The sequence below is a fragment of the Sus scrofa genome, chromosome 17 (assembly GCF_000003025.6).
Source record: "Sus scrofa isolate TJ Tabasco breed Duroc chromosome 17, Sscrofa11.1, whole genome shotgun sequence".
NCBI lineage: Eukaryota > Metazoa > Chordata > Mammalia > Artiodactyla > Suidae > Sus > Sus scrofa.
Window position 1 is genome coordinate 48,365,038 of NC_010459.5, and position 16,813 is coordinate 48,381,850.

At 54.3% G+C, this 16,813-nt stretch overlaps 1 protein-coding gene across 1 annotated transcript in view; it reads right to left on the reverse strand.

The window, feature by feature from the left end:
* CDH22 (cadherin 22) overlaps positions 1 to 16,813 on the reverse strand; it is a 132,023-nt gene that overhangs the window by 25,355 nt on the left and 89,855 nt on the right. Inside the window, exons 5-7 of the mRNA XM_021077733.1 lie at positions 14,576 to 14,743; positions 9,886 to 10,079; positions 6,902 to 7,155 (exon numbers count right to left, since the gene is read on the reverse strand). Of these exons, the coding sequence (XP_020933392.1) occupies positions 6,902 to 7,155; positions 9,886 to 10,079; positions 14,576 to 14,743 (616 nt within the window). The remainder of the gene's footprint in view (positions 1 to 6,901; positions 7,156 to 9,885; positions 10,080 to 14,575; positions 14,744 to 16,813) is intronic.

Below are 16,813 nucleotides of genomic sequence, written 5' to 3' on the forward strand. Positions count from 1 at the left end.
GCCCTGTCCGAGCCCAGGAAGCATCTTGTCAAAGGCAGGAGGGCTTTTTCTAATTTACTTCAAGATGCCATATGGACCACTGATAAACCCCGCCCAAGGGTGCACAGGGACTGTCACAAAATTAAAATCTGTACCCCAGTTTGGGACTGTACACCCAAAGTTCTTTCTAACACCCTGAACCATCCAACGTGGTAACACGTGGAGCTTCGGGCTACCTTTGCCCCAAGCTTGGCCTGTCAGATGTTTGGGTCCAAAAAGAGGTAGAACCAGACTCCAAGCATCAGCTCAGTTGGAAGGAAGCGTGGAGACCGCCTCCTGGTTTTACAGGTGGGAGATCCGAGTCCAGCAGAGGGCCAGGGGCAGGACATGGCTGGAGCCTCCTGATTGCCCATTAGGGCTGGGCTTGTGGGGGGATGCCCACCGCCTTCTCGTTTCTCCTCCCCTCTCTTCACTCTTCTCCTTCCTCCTCCCAGTTATTCTCTTTTGTTCCCTCCTGGAGGGGAAGCGGGGTGGGGGTGGGGTGGGGGGGGTGGCTGTAATCTACGTGGAGACAGCTGTATCCAAGGCCATGGGGTGGGGGCTGCGGGGAGCTGCCATTAACCAGTTAAAGACTTGGGGCTGCAGGTCAGTGAGGCTGGCTGAGCCCAGGTGGCTTTTTTTTCCAGCTCAGGGAGCCAGCCAGTGAATGGGAGGGAGGGGTGGAGGGCATGGCATGTGGCCTGGCAGATGTGGGGGGGGGCGAGAGGGCAGCAGGGGAGGCTTGTACCCCTCACATGTAGGTGCATGAGTTGTGTCTGGTTGGTGTCGTGGGCAGAAAGTGTGTGTGCATGATTGTAAGATGCTACGTCGCCGACAGAAGGTACAAGAGGCGGCCACTCAGCCCTGGAACTGGATGCAGGTCCAAGATGACCCAAGAGAAGTCACTTCATCTTTGAGCCTTAATTTTCATCAGACTGGAAATGATTTTTCCTCCCACTTTGCAAGTGGCTGGAGGATTAAATGCCTAGCTGGGGGGTAGGTGCCTAGCTGAGTTCCGGGAAAATGACTCCATGAGTGAAAACTATTGTTTTTCTAATGAGTGCTCAGAAATGTCTGGTAAGGGGGGAGTTCCTGTCATGGCGCAGTGGTTAACGAATCCGACTAGGAACCATGAGGTTGCGGGTTCGGTCCCTGCCCTTGCTCAGTGGGTTAACGATCCGGCGTTGCCGTGAGCTGTGGTGTAGGTTGCAGACGCGGCTCGGGTCCTGCGTTGCTGTGGCTCTGGTGTAGGCCAGTGGCTACAGCTCCGATTCGACCCCTAGCCTGGGAACCTCCATATGCCGCGAGAGCGGCCCAAGAAATAGCAAAAAGACAAAAAAAAAAAAAAAAGAAATGTCTGGTAAGGGGGGTACAGGAGACCCTCCACAGATCAGTGTGTGATCTGTGTGCCTGGGGGTGGGAGGCACCTTGTTTGGGCCTGGGAGCATTGCCAGGGGTCTGAGAAGGACAGGAGTCATCTGTGGTCTAGAAGGTTCTGCTCAAATCTCACTGTCCTACTTCTCATTTGGTCAGCCAGGACCTGGAGGGCAGGAAGGGGAACAGGAGCAGGTGTGTTTGTATCAGCCTGTGTGTGTGTGTGTGTGTGTGTGTGTGTGTGTGTGTGTGTCTGCACGCATGCAAAGAACGCCTGGGAATGGCGGTCAGGAGTGCGGATCCGGTGCCCATCTGCCTAGGTGTGCCACCTAGCAGTGTGACCTTGAGCAAGTCACTTGGCCTCTGTTCTTTAGTTCCTTCCTTTTAAAAATGGAGCAAATAAAATACCTACCTCCTAGGGTGGTTGTGAGGATTAGACAAGCACTGCCAATAACACATTTTTACCTGCGCTGGGCACCTGCCACATGACCTATGGATTAGATCGTCTTTTGATTTGCTCAGCAAGACTTCGTGCCAGGCCCATGTAAGGGCTTCACGTGCACGAGCCCCTCTAATCCTGGCCAATGCTGTCATCACTGCCGCTGCCACTTTCCCCAAGAGGAAACGGAGGCTCCCAGAAGCCAAGTGCCCTGCCCTGGGTCAAAAGGGCTGGTTGTGGCAAAGCCAAGTTCTCAAGGCACATCCGTCTGTCCAGAGGCCCAGGTCGAACCAAGAGCATCCTCCTCGGGGCCAGCCAGGTACACCTGTGGGTGCTCCCACATGCTACGAAGAGCTAGGAGCAGCTGCTGTTGTCAAGGTCAGGGTGAGAGAAGTGGAGGGGGGTACTTCCTGGCTTGAGGGCGCATATGGGTTTTCTCCACATAAATGCGTGCATGGATAGCTCACACAGGCATAGCAAACAGGAAAGTCTGCAGATTCATGCATGTCCAGGCTGCCTGGTGCTCCTGTGTCTGGGGTCGTGTACACACAACAGGCTGAAAGATGCAGCCTCCGCCTCAGCTGCAAAAGGGGCTGCTCCCCTGACCAAGCCATTCCTTTCAGCTCACTCCATCCTGTCTGTGATGCTGTCCCCTCCCCCACCCTTTTAAAGCCCACACTCAAAACCCACCACACGACACCTAGAAATCTGCAGAAGGAAGGGGAGAAACAGGTGTCGAGAAAAATGGTAACGTCCATTTCCTGAGGACCCACTATGTGCTGGACACTTAATCCTCCCTCCAACCCGGGGACCACTGAGCACAGAGTCTAGTCCATAGTAGACAAGAATAAATGAATGAGGCAGGTACTACCATGCCACCCATTTTAAAGATAGGAAGACTGAGGCTTGGCCTGGGTATAGTGATTTTCCCACAATTCTACAACCAAGCTGGTGTTCGAATCCCAGGTCTTCTCTGACTCTATAGCCCATGTGTTTCTACAGCACCCCACTGTGGCGTTCTGGGAGGAAATGAAGTGTTCGCTCCCTCTCTGGTCCTGGTTTTGCTTTCCTGGTTTTGCTGCGCAAGTGAAACTCACAAGGGGGCTGGCCCTGGGCTGAGAAACAGCCAGTGTATTTGCAAGGCTGCCTAATTCAGAGATGGGCCTGCGCCTTCTCCTTTTCTGGAAAGAAAAAAGGTGTCCTACTGCCTAAGGATAAAGTCCATGCCTTCATCTAACACTCAAGGTTCTGTACAGCTTGTCCCCAAGTGCCCCTCTGACCTCATCTCCTGCCCCAACCCCCTCATGTTGAGTTCATCCAGCCTGGCTCCCTGCTCCTGAACTTAACCTTGTGGCCCCTTGAGTCTGTTCCTGGCACCAGGCCCTCACCACCACTGCACCCTGGAGTGTCCCCTTCCTATGCCAACCTATTCCTTGCCATCCTTGCTCGGGGGCCATCTTCCTTGGTGCCCAGAGTACTCACCCCTCCGTGGAGCTTTCTACTCCTTAACCCCCCACCTCAGCCCACACAGACTTAGATCTGTCATTGGATTCACTCACATGGGCCCCAGCTTTCCTACTGGCCCACAGACGACTCATCTCTGTGCCTCAGGCATAAGGGTGGAAATTGCTTCTAACTACAAAGAGAGTCAAAAGTCGGGGTGAGGTGGCAGGAGGCTGGACTCAAGAAGCAAACAATCGTGGGTTAAAGCCCATTCCTTCCCCGCTCAGGCCGAGTGACATTGAGAGAGGCACTGCCCTTCTCTGGTCCTCAGTTTCTGCATCGAGTCATCTATTTCCTGAGGGCCAAATTCAACAGCATGAGGCAGCTTCCACCTGCTCCAGGGCAGGGGTTCAGAAAAATCACTCGGGACATCTGTGCACGCATTTCTGTATTTCCCAGGTGCCTACCATGCTAGGCAAAACCTCCCAGGATCCCACTTCATGTCTTCATTTCCGGGAACATACTAAGCTCATTCCTGCCTCAGGACCTTTGCACTTGCTGTTCCTTCTACCTGGAATGCGCTCCCCAACATCTTTGTATGGTTGGCTCTATCATTCTGATGTCAGCTCATGTGTCAACTCCTTGAGTACTTAATCCAAAGTACCCCTTGCGGCTCCAATCCTTATCCTATTACCTGGTTAATCTTCCTCATCTCATGTTCTTATCAGCAATATCCCTTTTAACCATTCAACGAACGCAACTACAACTACTTATTGGCCGTTTCCCCCTCAGGAGAGGAGAGGGATTGGGTCTTATCACCACTGTTTTCCCATTGCCTGGATCAGTGCTGGACAGGGCATGACTCAATGCATGGGTGGTGACTAAGTCCATGACCCTTGGAATCCAGGAGCTGGAACAGAGGCCAAGCTCTGGGCCACACACGTGGCCTGTGAGGACCCCTTCTCTGGCCTCCCATTTCTGTGTCTGTCCCCTCCAGACTGGGCACTCCTCCCCAGCTCTGCCCTTGGCTGAGTCATCTCAGGCCTGGCGCAGGGCCGGGCTCGGAGGAGGAGTTGGGTAAATGTTTGTGGTGTGAAATTGGACCTGTCTCAAGCTCCTCACCGCCTCCACATCTGAGGAGCCCCAGGGAAGGGGCGGCAAAGAGAGATGAAAGGAGGTGGGAAGCAGGTTTCAAAGTTGGCCCTTTTAGTGCAGATAAAAGGAGGGGGGGAGGGAAGGCGATGGAGGGGGGAGGGAGAGGCTTGAGAGGGGGTGAGGAGAGCTTTATCAGAGAGGAGGGGAGCAGCCAGGCTGGAGCAGGGCCTGGGAGGCCAGGAGGCCCCTCCTCCTGTTTCTTAACTCCCTGGGCTTCACTTTCCTGCCAAATACAGGTGATAATGGTCCCCAGGTGAGGTTTGGGCTGAGCCAGAGGCTGACAGGATGTTTCAAGACTATACCTACCAACAGCAGGCATGGAAGGGCAGTAGCGGGCATGGAAGGGCAGTGGTGGTGTTCAGAGGCAGTGGAGGGCAGTTTTGGCCGTGAGAAGGGTGGAGGCAGCCGGGAGGCATCGGGGAACCTCTGCACAGAGTCTGAGCTCCTTGGCCTTCCTCTGAGGCCTATCAGACTAGTCTTGCTGGCTCGTCTCCCTGTCTCCTGTAGCTATCACAGGCTGCCTTTCTCCAGCATACCTAGCATTCCTTTGCCTCCACATACCTGTGCCTGGAATGCCCTCCTGCTCTTATTTACACCTGACCAGACTCGGGTACCCAGCTCAGTTCCATTCCTCTCTCCTCCAGAAAATCTTTCTAGACCCCTGAGGGTAGTTCCCAGTCTGGGAGTCCATTGTTGGTTAAGCAGGATGGCATCTTTGTGTCCTCTCCCAGGGCTGCCATGGAAGGTTGCACAGGCTGTGCACTGTACAACTCTGAGAGCACCATTCACAGGGACCAGGATGGGAATGGTACCCATCTGACATTGTGTAATGCAGAGATCCTCAAGTTAACTTCCCTTCCGCCTATCTCCAAATGCTCGGCACAAAGCTGGGCACATAGTTGGTTCAGGGATCACTCACTGACTATGTACAAGGTTTTCAGGGCATAAGCAGGGAGCTCTTTTTGCCACCCACCCAACAATGGCCATTCACCCTACCCCTACCTCCTCCTCCGGTTCCCTTTCCACCTGACATTCTTCCAACCTGGGCCACCGTCAGGGATTCCCCAACCCCTGCAGCTCCCAAACCCCTCCCCTCCCCGGGGACACCAACAGAGACGAAGCATCCCCTCCCCTCCCCCCACCTGCCTCCCTCCCTACTCTGCCTTTCTCTCTGCTTCTGATTCTTTCTTTCCCTTTCCAGCTTTCTTGCCAAGTCTCCTCTCTCTGTTCCTCCAGTACCAGGTGGGTCCCTCTGTCTGTTAGTTCCTCTGGCCCTCTTTCCACCAACTCTCCTCTCTCTCTGGTCACTTCCTGCCATTGTTGCTCTCTCTGCCCTCTGTGGCTGCCTCTTTTCTCTGCATTTCATTCATCCACCATGGGTCAGGGAGTGTCCACTGAGCGCCTGGCAGCAGGTGAAGCCCTAGGATGCAGTCATGGACACAGACACGCCTCCCTACCCTCCTGGAACTTATTTTTTTTTTTGGAGGGAGGGGCAAAAAACCACCAGAAAAAAAAGGGTAGCATATTCAATGGTGATGAAGGCTGATGAGGACAAAAAAAGTGGCTATGAAGTATGGGGCTGGGAAGTTGGTGGGAGGTTAACATTTTAGAAAGAATGGTTGGGGAAAGTGTCACTGAGAAAGTGACTCCTTTGGAAGGTCCTGGAGGACGTGAGGGGACCAACTATGGGGCTATTAAGGGGGAGAACGTTCTAGGCAGAGGAATCAGGAGTTGCAAAGGGCCCGAGGTAGAGGAGGACTGGGTGTGTCTGTGGAGTTGCCAGTGTGACTGGGCAGAGTGAACAAGGGGCCAGGGGGTAGTGGAAGTGGGGGCTGGGGGTGGGGCGTTGTGAGGGTCTGGGCTTTTATTCTGAGCCAGAGGTGCCTTGGCAGGGCTTTGAGCAGAGGCAGGCCACGCTTTGACTTACATCGGGGCGGATCAGTCTGACTCCTGTGCGATTCTAGATTCAAGAGGGGTGAGGGCAGAAGCAGGAGACCGGCGGGGAGGCAGTAATCCAGGGGAGAGAGCAAGGGGCAGCAGCGGAGGCGGTGAGAAATGGTCAGATTCAGGAGATGTTTTTAAAGCAGAGATGACAGGATTTGCTGATGGACTGGAGGGAGGTGTGAGAGCAACACAGAAGTTGATGGTGTTTTCAACATTTCTGACCTGCAGAGCTGGAAGGATGAAGTGATCTTTTTTTTTTTTTTTTTTTTTTTTTTGGTGGAGGACGGCGGAGGCTGAGCCCAGCTCACTGCGCTGTGTGTTGCACCTGCTTCTCTCTCCTTATCCTGCGTCCCTGTCTCTGCAACTGTTCGGGAATCTGTTTCCTTTGTCTCTTTGGCTCCGGCCTGTTTTCTCCCCCACCCCCCCCGCCCCGGGCCCCCTCCCCCTCTGCCCGCCGTCTGTCCACGGGGCGCTGGCGGGGTAGCAGGGTAGCAGGCAGCAGGCGTCGGCCCCGGGCGGGGGTCTCACCGGACGGGCCGGTTGGCGGCGTCGGGGTCCCGCGCCGTCACCACGCCGACCAGGGAGCCCACCTGCGCGTCCTCCTGTACCTCCAGGAGGCCGGAGGGCGGCTGGAACTCGGGGGGCTCGTCCACGTCGGTCACGGCCACGCGCACGATCGCCTGGTCCCGGAAGGTGCCCAGGTCAGCGAAGCGGGGGTCCACGAACTTGTTGAGGGCCTCCAGGACCACGGTGTGCACAGGCTGGGACTCGAAGTCCAGGCGCTGGGGTCGGGGTGGGGGAAGCAGAGGCCCGGTGAGTGGGCTCACCCCCCACAGGGGCGAGATCTCAAGTCGGGGGTGGGGATGGGCCCAGAGAGGGCGGGGCTGGCCCAAGGTCACTGCTGACTCAGCAGGGGCTGCACCACGGAAACGGGTGCCCAAGACCCACACCAGCACGTGGAGACAGTAAGGCCCTGCTGGGGACAGTCTTCCCCAGAGACACACAGCCCAGACTTCCTGTTACCGGGGCACGGGTGGTGGTGGGGCATAGTATGTTAGGGCATTTCAGTAATTTATTAATTTACAAAGCACTTACTCTGTGCCGTATTTGTTTGTTTCTTATTCACAAGTCATCTCTGATGCGTATTTCCTTCCAATCTTTATTTTTTATCTTTTGGCCAAGCCTGCAGCATGTGGAAGTTCCCGGGGCAGGCACTGAACCCCCACTGCAGCAGTGACCCGAGCCACTGCAGTGACGGGGCTGGACCCCTAACCCCCCAACACCACAGGCGAACTCCGGTGTCAGGATTTTAAATATATAAATATAAGTAAATATACTGACTCATCTAATTTTACAACATCGCAAAGAGGCTTGTATTTTTATTACCCCAATTTGCACATGAGGAAATTGAGACCTAGAAGTTTCTGGAATTTGCCCAAGGTCACTGAGCAGAGGCAGGATTCAAACCCAGGCAGTGTGGCTCCTGAGTCTCAGTCCTTAACCCCATGAGAGGAGAGGACCCTGGATCTGCTGTGGACTCGGTCTGGGTCAGCGGGCAAGCTGTTTGGCCTCTCTGGGCCTCAGGGGGGAGGCTTAGGTGGGACTGCTAATGTGAGTTGAGCCCTATAAGCCAGGCTGCCTTAAAGCTCTCTTCGGAGATCTGGCTAAAGCCACGCTGAGCCCTGCTTCTCATCAGGGAGTGCTGGTGGGTGACCCTCTGATGAATGAGCTCCATGGCTGTGTTGGCTCTGGCCTTCTAAGGACAATGCCTTGGAACAAAGAGAAATTGCACCGGGGGAGCCACAGGCGCCTCCATTACATGGCGGGGGAGCCATCTGAGCGGCGAGGGTGACCTTCCTGGAGACCCGCCCTGTGTGTAGGGACCCTCCTTTCTTCTCAGAACCTCCCATCCTCCCACTCCCTTCTTCAGCAGGGGAAAAAAAGAAGAAGAAGAAGAAAAAGAAGGGTTACCAACTTCCTGCATTCTGTTGCCTGGGAAATCAGGATGCAGGGAGGCAGGCGCTGGCCTGGCCCGGGAGTGAGCGATGGGCTCTGGAGCCAGGTCATCAATCAGGCGGGGGCGCTGCTCCCTGAGCCAGCACTGACTCCACAGGGACACCTCAGGCGCCACTGCTGGAGCAGGCAGGAGGGGGCCCAAGAGCTGGGGGGAGGGGGGCAGAGGGGGCAGCACTGCGGATGCAGGCTGGGCTTGGGGCCTGTTCTGCTGCTCTGTGATGCTGGGCCTCTCTGGGCCTCCGGTTCCCCATCTGTGAAATGGGCTCATCTTCCATTGAGGACAAATGGAGATCAGAAGACTGAAAACCATGTAAGGCTTAAAAGGGTGGATTCTGGAACTGGACTGCCCAGGCCTGTATCCCTACACTGCTTTGTAAGATGCGAGACCTTGGATGCAAATCAATGAACTTCTCAGGGCCTCAGTTTCTCATCTGTAAAATGGGCAATAATAGTACCTCAGCGGGTTGTAGGGATGAAATGAGTTAATACATGGAAAGCAGTCGAAGGGCACTTGGCACGTTGTAAACACTTCGTTATTAGTATCGTATTGTTTTCCCAGTTGAGGAAACTGGGAGTTTTCTCTATGCTCAAACCCTCACGGCCAGGCAGAGAATGGGTCAGAATGTGCTCATCGAGTGAGTGAAGGGCCAGATGTTTCTGTGGGCCCCAGAGGGTAGAGCCTGGGCTGATAGGAGCAGATTTAAGGAGACAGATTCTGGCTGAATGGGAGGAAGAAGAGCTGGACAAGGATAGGGAGTGAGCATCCCGTCCCCAGGGGTGTACAAAGGCCTATGACCATTTGTGGGCCAGGGCAGGGGATTCAGACCTCCCTGGGGGAGCAGGGCTGGAGAGGACAGCTTCAAAGGCCTGCGTAGCCCTGAACCGCCAAGCCCGTGACCAAGGCCTGGAAGAGGGAGTTTTGCTTTTCTTTTTGACCTCGGTTCCCTGTCCCTGGGGGTTGCTGAGTCTGCTGTTTTAGTTTCTGGTTCCCGGGCTAGCGAGCCGGCGTGGAGGCTGTTAGACTCAGGGAGGAAGGAGCTGTGGGGTCACCAGACCTGGGTTCCCATCCCACGCTCCCTCTTACAGGAGTGATCGCAGGGAAGCGCTTCGGCCTCTCTGAGCCTCTGTTTTCTCACTTGTAAAATGGGCATAATATGTTTCCCTCAGTGGGCAACACGAGGAGTAAAGGAAACAATGAGTGTGAAGGCCCTGGTTTGAACTTGAATTAGCTCAGCACAGACTCAAAACCTGGACCGAATCCTGACTCTCCACGGCTGGCTGTGCAACCTTGGACAAGTCACTTAACCTTTCTGTGCCTGCTGTTTTCATTTGTAAGGTGGGAACAGCACCGTCAGGGGTTTCCCAGGTTGGTCCAGGGGCTCTGCAAAGACCTAAGCCCTGGAGTGGAGTGGGACGGGGGCTCCTGGCCGCTCGGCAGCCTCCCTGACCCCACTGCCCTGGGGCCTGCCTCCCCACCCCTCCCGCAGCAGCCGTACCTTCTGCACTACAATGATGGCCTCCTGAGTGTCGCTGTCAGTGGTGACCTTGAACACATGGCCGCCGCTGCCGCTCTCCTCCCTGAGGTGGTAGGTCATGTCTGTGTTCTCCCCCACGTCCGAGTCCTCGGCCTTCACGCGTCCCACAGCTGTGCCGATGGGGGCGGACTCCTGGATGCTGAACTGGTACATCTCTGTAGGGGATACGGCTGTGAGCAGGGCCGAAGGGGCAGCCCCTCCCCCAGCTTCCAGCAGCTGGGGGAGAGGAGGGGGTCTCAGGGCTGCACCTGCAGCATATGGAAGCTCCCAGGCCAGGGGGTTGAGTCAGAGCTGCAGCTGTCGGCCTGCGCCGCAGATGCAGCAACGCAGGATCGGAGCCACATCCGTGACCTTCACCTTAGCTCATGGCAACACTAGATCCTTAAGCCACTGAACAAGGCCAGGGACTGAACCTGCATTCTCATAGAAACTAGTTGGGTTCTTGACCTGCTCAGCCACAATGGGAACTCCCGAGGGCAGCGTCTTAAAGGAGCTCCCCGCTTGGCCAGGGTGGGCACTGGCAGAGGTGAGTCCTTTGCAGAAATGCGGGATGCAGCGTAAGAGGGGGTTCCAGTTCTGACGGCTTTACTCCCTGATTGATTTGGGAAAGTGGCTGCAGTTCTCTGGGACTCAGTGTCCCCAGAATGATCAAGGCTAAGGCTCTGGAGTCAGTCCTGGCCGTATGATCCAGAGCTTTGGTTTTCCTCATCTGTAGAATGGGAATAATAATGGTGCCTTCCCAACCGCGCTGCTAATCCCACGATTAGCTCAGATGCTGATGCATGTCAAGGGCTTAGCATAGGACCCAGCACCTGAGAGTAGCCAAGAAAGGGAACAAATTGTACTAAAATGGTCGGGCTTCATGCTGAGGTTTTGTTGCTCTTGATGTTAATATTAGTTCCTTCATTCCCACATATTTATTGAGCATCTCTGATGTCCCAGAGGCACCTCTAGGCACTGGGGTTGCAGCAACAGACAAAACAGACCCAGATCCCAGGGCTCACAGTGCTCTCCTCTTAGCGGCAGGGGAAAAACACTAAATGGTCACATCAGTAAAACATGCAGTACGTCAAATGGTACTTTGGAGAAAAACAAAGCCAGGAGGGGAATGGGGAGTGATGATGAAGGCGTGTCTGGAGTCTGGAATGGGGTGATCGAGGAAGGCCTCCCTGAAAGGTGGCATTTCTGCCAAAAGGCTGAGGGAGGTGAGGGAGTGAGTCACGCAGCTATTTCGGAACGAGCATTCCAGACAGAGGGAACAGCAGGTGCGAAGGCCCTGAGGCGGGTGCAATGCCTGGCGTGTTTGAAGAATGGCAAGATGGCCCCTCGTGGCCAGAGGATGGAAGCCGAGGGGGAAACCGGAAGAAGGAGGGTCTGATGAGATGCAAATAGCTCCCTGCTCTCCTCCCAGAGCCAAGATGAAGGGGGGGGGGTGATGTGCTAAATGATGGGCCAGCCCAGGTGAAGCAGGGGTTCTGGAGATGGGGATGTGTCTCTTGGGACCCCCACTCGGTCTGGATCCCCTTGTGCGGAGTGGCTGCCTCTGATTCACACACGCAGCGAGGGGGGGCTCACAACACAAGCTGACCACTCCCCTGCCCTCCTCCTTGCCGCAGCTCTCCGCTGTCCTGGGATGGATTTGTACAAGGCCCTTGCCTTGGCCTGCCCCACAAGATGCTTGCTGCCTGGCCCCTGCTGACTTCTGCAGCCTCAGGCCGCCAACTGCCCACCCCAAGTTGAAGTTCAGGCTGGCTGGAGTTCCGGTCATTCCTGAAGGATGACTCGCTCTATCCCACCTCTAGACAGTCCCTCTCTTAATGCTCCTCTTTGCCTTCTCCCCTCCTGTTCCCACTCTTTTTCTAGTTTTACTGAATATTGCCTCCATTAAGGAGGCATCTCAGGCCTCCAGACTCTGCTCCTGTGTGTCCAGGGTCCCCGTCTTATCCCATGCTAAGGATTACTGCATTTCCTTATGGTTTTCTGTTTATTCTCTCTCTCTCTCCCTTTCTCCCTCTCTTTCTCCCCCCCACCACACTCCCTCCCTCCAGGGTGTAAGCTTCTCGCCTGCAGAGCAAGGACCACATCTCTCATTCATCAGGCATTCACTGGTGTCTGGCAGAACACCATGCTGTCACATAAATGAAACGTGTGAGTGACGAGTAAGTGAATGAATGAAAATCAGCATGAGTTGCCCGTATACACTCACCAGATTCACACAAATGAAGAATCTGACAATACCAAGTGTTGGTGAGCATACGGTACCATGGACATGTGCATTTTTTCGTGGGGGAAGACAGCTTGGCATTATTTAGTAAAGGTGAAAATGGATTTATCCCACAACCCAGCTATTCTGCTCCTTTGTACACGAGAGAAATGCAGACAAAACAGCGCTGGGAGACAGGCAGTAATGTTCAAAGCAGTATTCTCCATCATAGCCTCAAACTGGAAACAACGCAAATGTCCACTGACAGGAGAGTTGATGCATCATGAAATACTATACAGCAGTGAAAATGAACAAATTATAGCTACAAACAACAACATACCACTTCACAAACAGAATTCTGAGAGACAAAGCAAGACAAATCATTTATAGGACATAGGGTTAATGGAATGTAGGGTTCCATTTATATGAGGTTAAACAAACAAATGAAATTAAACTATAATGTTAGGTGATGCATACATGGGTGAATCCATCCTAAAGAAATGGATAAGGAAGGTGTGATACACACACACAAAGGGATAATACTCAGCTATAAAAAAGAATGAAGTTTTGCCATTTCCAGCAATATGGACTTGGAGGATATTATGCTAAGTGGAATAAGTCAGACAGAGAAAGAGAAATACTATATAGTTTAACTTGTATGTGGAATCCAAAAAATACAAGGAACTAGTGAATATAACAGAAAAGAAGCAGACTCACAGATACAGAGAATAAACCAGTGGTTACCAGTGGGGAGAGGCACGATAGGGGTGGGAGATACAGAGATACAAATTATTAGGTTTAAAATAAGCTATAGGGATATATTGTACAACATGGGGAATGTAACAGATACTTTATAATAACTATAAATGGAGTATAACCTTTAAACATTGCCATCACTGCATTGTACACCTGTGGTTGATATAATATTGTAATCAACTATACTTCAATAAAAAAGAAAAAGAAAAGCAAGGCGGTGGTAATCACAAAAGCAGATGGTTAACTCTGAAGGAAGGGGTGGAGGAGAACTTATGATCAAGAAAGAGCATGTGGGGGCTTCTAGGGTCCCCTAGAAGTGTTGGCTTTATAATCATTTGAATCGGACAATTATATGTTACACCCTTCTGTCTGTGAGCCGTATTTCACAATAAAGAAATAAGGAAGGGGAGTTCCCACTGTGGCACAACAGGATTGGTGGTGTTTTGGGAGTACTGGGCTATAGGTTCAATCCCTGGCCTGGCACAGTGGGTTAAGGATCTGGCATTGTTGCCCCAGCTAGAGCATAAGCAGCTAAGATCTGATCCTTGGCCTGGGAACTCCATGTGCCGTGCGGCGGCTAAAAAAGAATAAAAGAAGAAAAAGAAAGAAAGAAAGGAATGCATGGATGAATAATCCAGAGACTTCTGGGGCCCTGGCCCCTCTGCTCTGCCCCACCTCTTCCAGCTCACAGAGCCTGGTACACTTGGGGAGAAGAGAGGGTGGCCCCCACCCCTCCACATGGCCCTCCGAAGCTTCCCCATCAGTGAGTGGGGCTTGGATGGGGGCCACACCCACCCCCCGCTCCCCAGCAACAGCGACAGGGGCGTGGAGCTGGCTGGCGGGCACTGCCCACCCTGCTGTGAGTCTGGGCTGAGGCGCTAAGCCGAGATGTGCTCTCAGCTCAGGGATTGGATTCCCTTATCGCTCGGGGGTCAGTCCCCCGTGGCAGGGCCTAATGTGAGAGCAGCAGCCCTCGAGTAATGACTCGCCCGATAGGAATCAGCCCAGCTCCCCACGGCATTTAGTCTCTGCCAGCTTCGGCGACATCTCTGGTGCGGCTCTGGGCCTGAACCTGGGACAGAGGGGCTGGCTGGGCTGATGGGGTGCTGGAGGACGGGGGCCAAGAAACCCCCCACCCCCAGGGGAGGTAGAGAGTAGAAAGGCCTCCTGCTTTCACGGAGAAGCCCAGAAGCCTGTCCTCCTGCCTCAGAAGACAAAGCAAAGACCTGCCACCCCAGCCCTCAGCTGCCCTGTGCACAATTATAGGTGTTCCTTGGCCTGAGCATGGTGGCAGCCTCTGTCAATATCCATAAGATAGCCCTGTGTCTGTCCCCCCATCCCCAACGTCCCTTGGCAAGCTTGGGTCCGTAACAGATGACATGCAATAAGCAGGACGGGGTGTGTGAAAGGGTCAGGGAGGGGCCGGGGTGGGGGTGGGCAGAGGGGCTCACTCTTGGCAGGAAACAAGGTGAGGGGTGGGAAGGCGACTATGTTGCTTGGAAAAACCAGACAACCTCAGGGTTGTCCCCTGCAAGCAGCGGGACTGGAGGGGGGCAGGGAGTTCATGGGTGACTTGGATGGACAGATGGGGCGTCCCTCTGGTGCAAGGCCTACAGGGCAGCGGGGTGCCTTGGAAGGGTGACCAGACAGACACCCAGATGCACCTCCTCCCTCCGGGAAGGCCTCACTCACTCTGCGGGAACCGGGGCGGGTTGTCGTTGACGTCAGTGACCACGATGGTGACAGTAGTGGAGCCCGAGAGGCCGCCCAGCTGGCCCGCCATGTCTGTGGCCTGGATCACCACCTCGTAGCGCTCTTGGCTCTCGCGGTCAAGGTCAGGCACGGCCGTCCGGATCACACCTGTGGATGAAGGAGGGTGAGGCCAGGGACTGCCACCCTCCCACAGCTGCCAGCGGACACGGAGGCCCCTCCCCAGGCAGAGGCTGGGCTCATTCAAGTTCAAGAGCAGAGCAGCTGATGCATAAGACACAGAGATGACCGCTGTGCAGCTGCGGGGCTCGGCAGCCAACACACACGCACAGCCCCTCACACACACATGCGCTTATACAGATACACTCACACAGATAACTCACACTCACTACTGCATACACACATGCACTCACATCCATAATACACACATACACACAACTCTCAGATTCAAACACTCTCTCCCGCACACTTGTACACATACACACTCACGCACATTTATATACAGACATACTAACACACCTTTCAAACACACACACTCGCACACACACACTTTCAGGCACACACACACACATACACACAACACAAAAGCAACAGACTATGGACTCTTTGGTTTACTGAAAAGAGGCGTAGGGACTAGAACCAGCCACTGTGTGACCCCGGGATTTCTATATATGAGCCTGGCCTGTGCCTGATCCATCTCTAGGTGCGTGGCACTCAGGCCAGGGCGGGCCCCGAGCGGCAGGTCAGTGAGTACTTAACGACACGAACTGAGCTCACACCCACCTTCAAACACACTCACTGTGGAGTCATGCTCACCTGCACACAGACACTGATGTGCCTCACACATTTACGTTCAACGTACATGACACATATGAGGTCACACGCCCACACAGACGCCTAGCTGCTGGCACACACTCTTATTCTCCCACGATTACGTCATGCCCCCAGCCCTCAGCCCCACCCCCCCAGGCCTGGCCCTAGATTCTCTGTCCAGGCACCAGCGAATCGCTGATCAGACAACCCTTCAAGCTGCTAATGGTAGCAGGGGGAGGGCAGCAGGAATGGGGGTGGTGGCAAGATGAATTCTGCACAGGGGAGGGCTGGGCTTCTTGTCTCCCTGCCAGTGGGAGACCAGGGTGGAGGGAGGAGTTGATGAGGCATTCAGAGCCCCCCCGCGCCCCACACTCCAACCTGCCGAGCACCAGGTGGTGGCAGGTGGTGCCTGGGCCCTGAGCGCCAGGTGGAGTCATGCACCAGCAGGCCCATGATGCGCCCCATAAAACCCAATCTCTGACTCCTGATGTCCCCAAACAGCCCCTAGACACCACTAAAGGCAACAGAATGGGAGGAGAGGCTATAGTGTGTGTGTGTGTGTGTGTAGCTGGGGGAGCCAGGGGTGGGGCACCTGGATGGTGGCCCTGTTTCTGTGGGAAAGTGTAGTCTGTCTAAACAGGGGGTCATACAGACCCTCTATCAGCGGCCTTCCAGACTCCTCAGTAAACTCCCTCCTGACCCCCCTCAGCTGGGACTGGTCTTTCCAAGGGCAGGGAAGACCTGGAAGCAGATGAACCTGGGATAAATCCCAGCTCTGCCATCTGCTGACCACGTGATCTTGAGCAAATCCCTTCACTGCTCTGAACCTCAGCTTCTTTAACCATAAAATGGGACAATCACGGTATCTCTCTAAAGAACAGGATTTCTCCAACTTGGCACCATTGACATTTGGGGCAGGATAATTCTACCCGCTAGATGCCAGTAGCAGCACCCTCGACAGCCAACCCTAGTTCCAGATGTTGTCAAATGGTCCCTGGGGGCAAAATCGCTTGAGAACCGCTGCTGCAGAGTTTCACCTCGTGAGAATTGCATAGAACCGTAACAATTGTAACGGATATTGACGTGCATTTACTCTGTGCCTGGCACACTTCTAAGCACCTTAAGTGAATCGCCTCATTTAATCCCCTCAACACCCCTATGAGGAAGGCAGTTACACCCATTTTACAGATGATGAGATGGAGGCAAGGGTTAAGTACTGGCCCAAGGTCGCACATGTAGAAAGCTCACAGTCAGGATTCCAGCAGGCCCTCTGGGGCCAGAGTCCATGCTGTGAACTGCTCTGCTGGACCACTGTAAGGATGGAGGGTCCCTGCCCAGCGCACTTGATATCCCCCACCCCAGCCACCACCAGGTACAAAGGGAGAGCCCAGGCCTCTGACAGAGCGA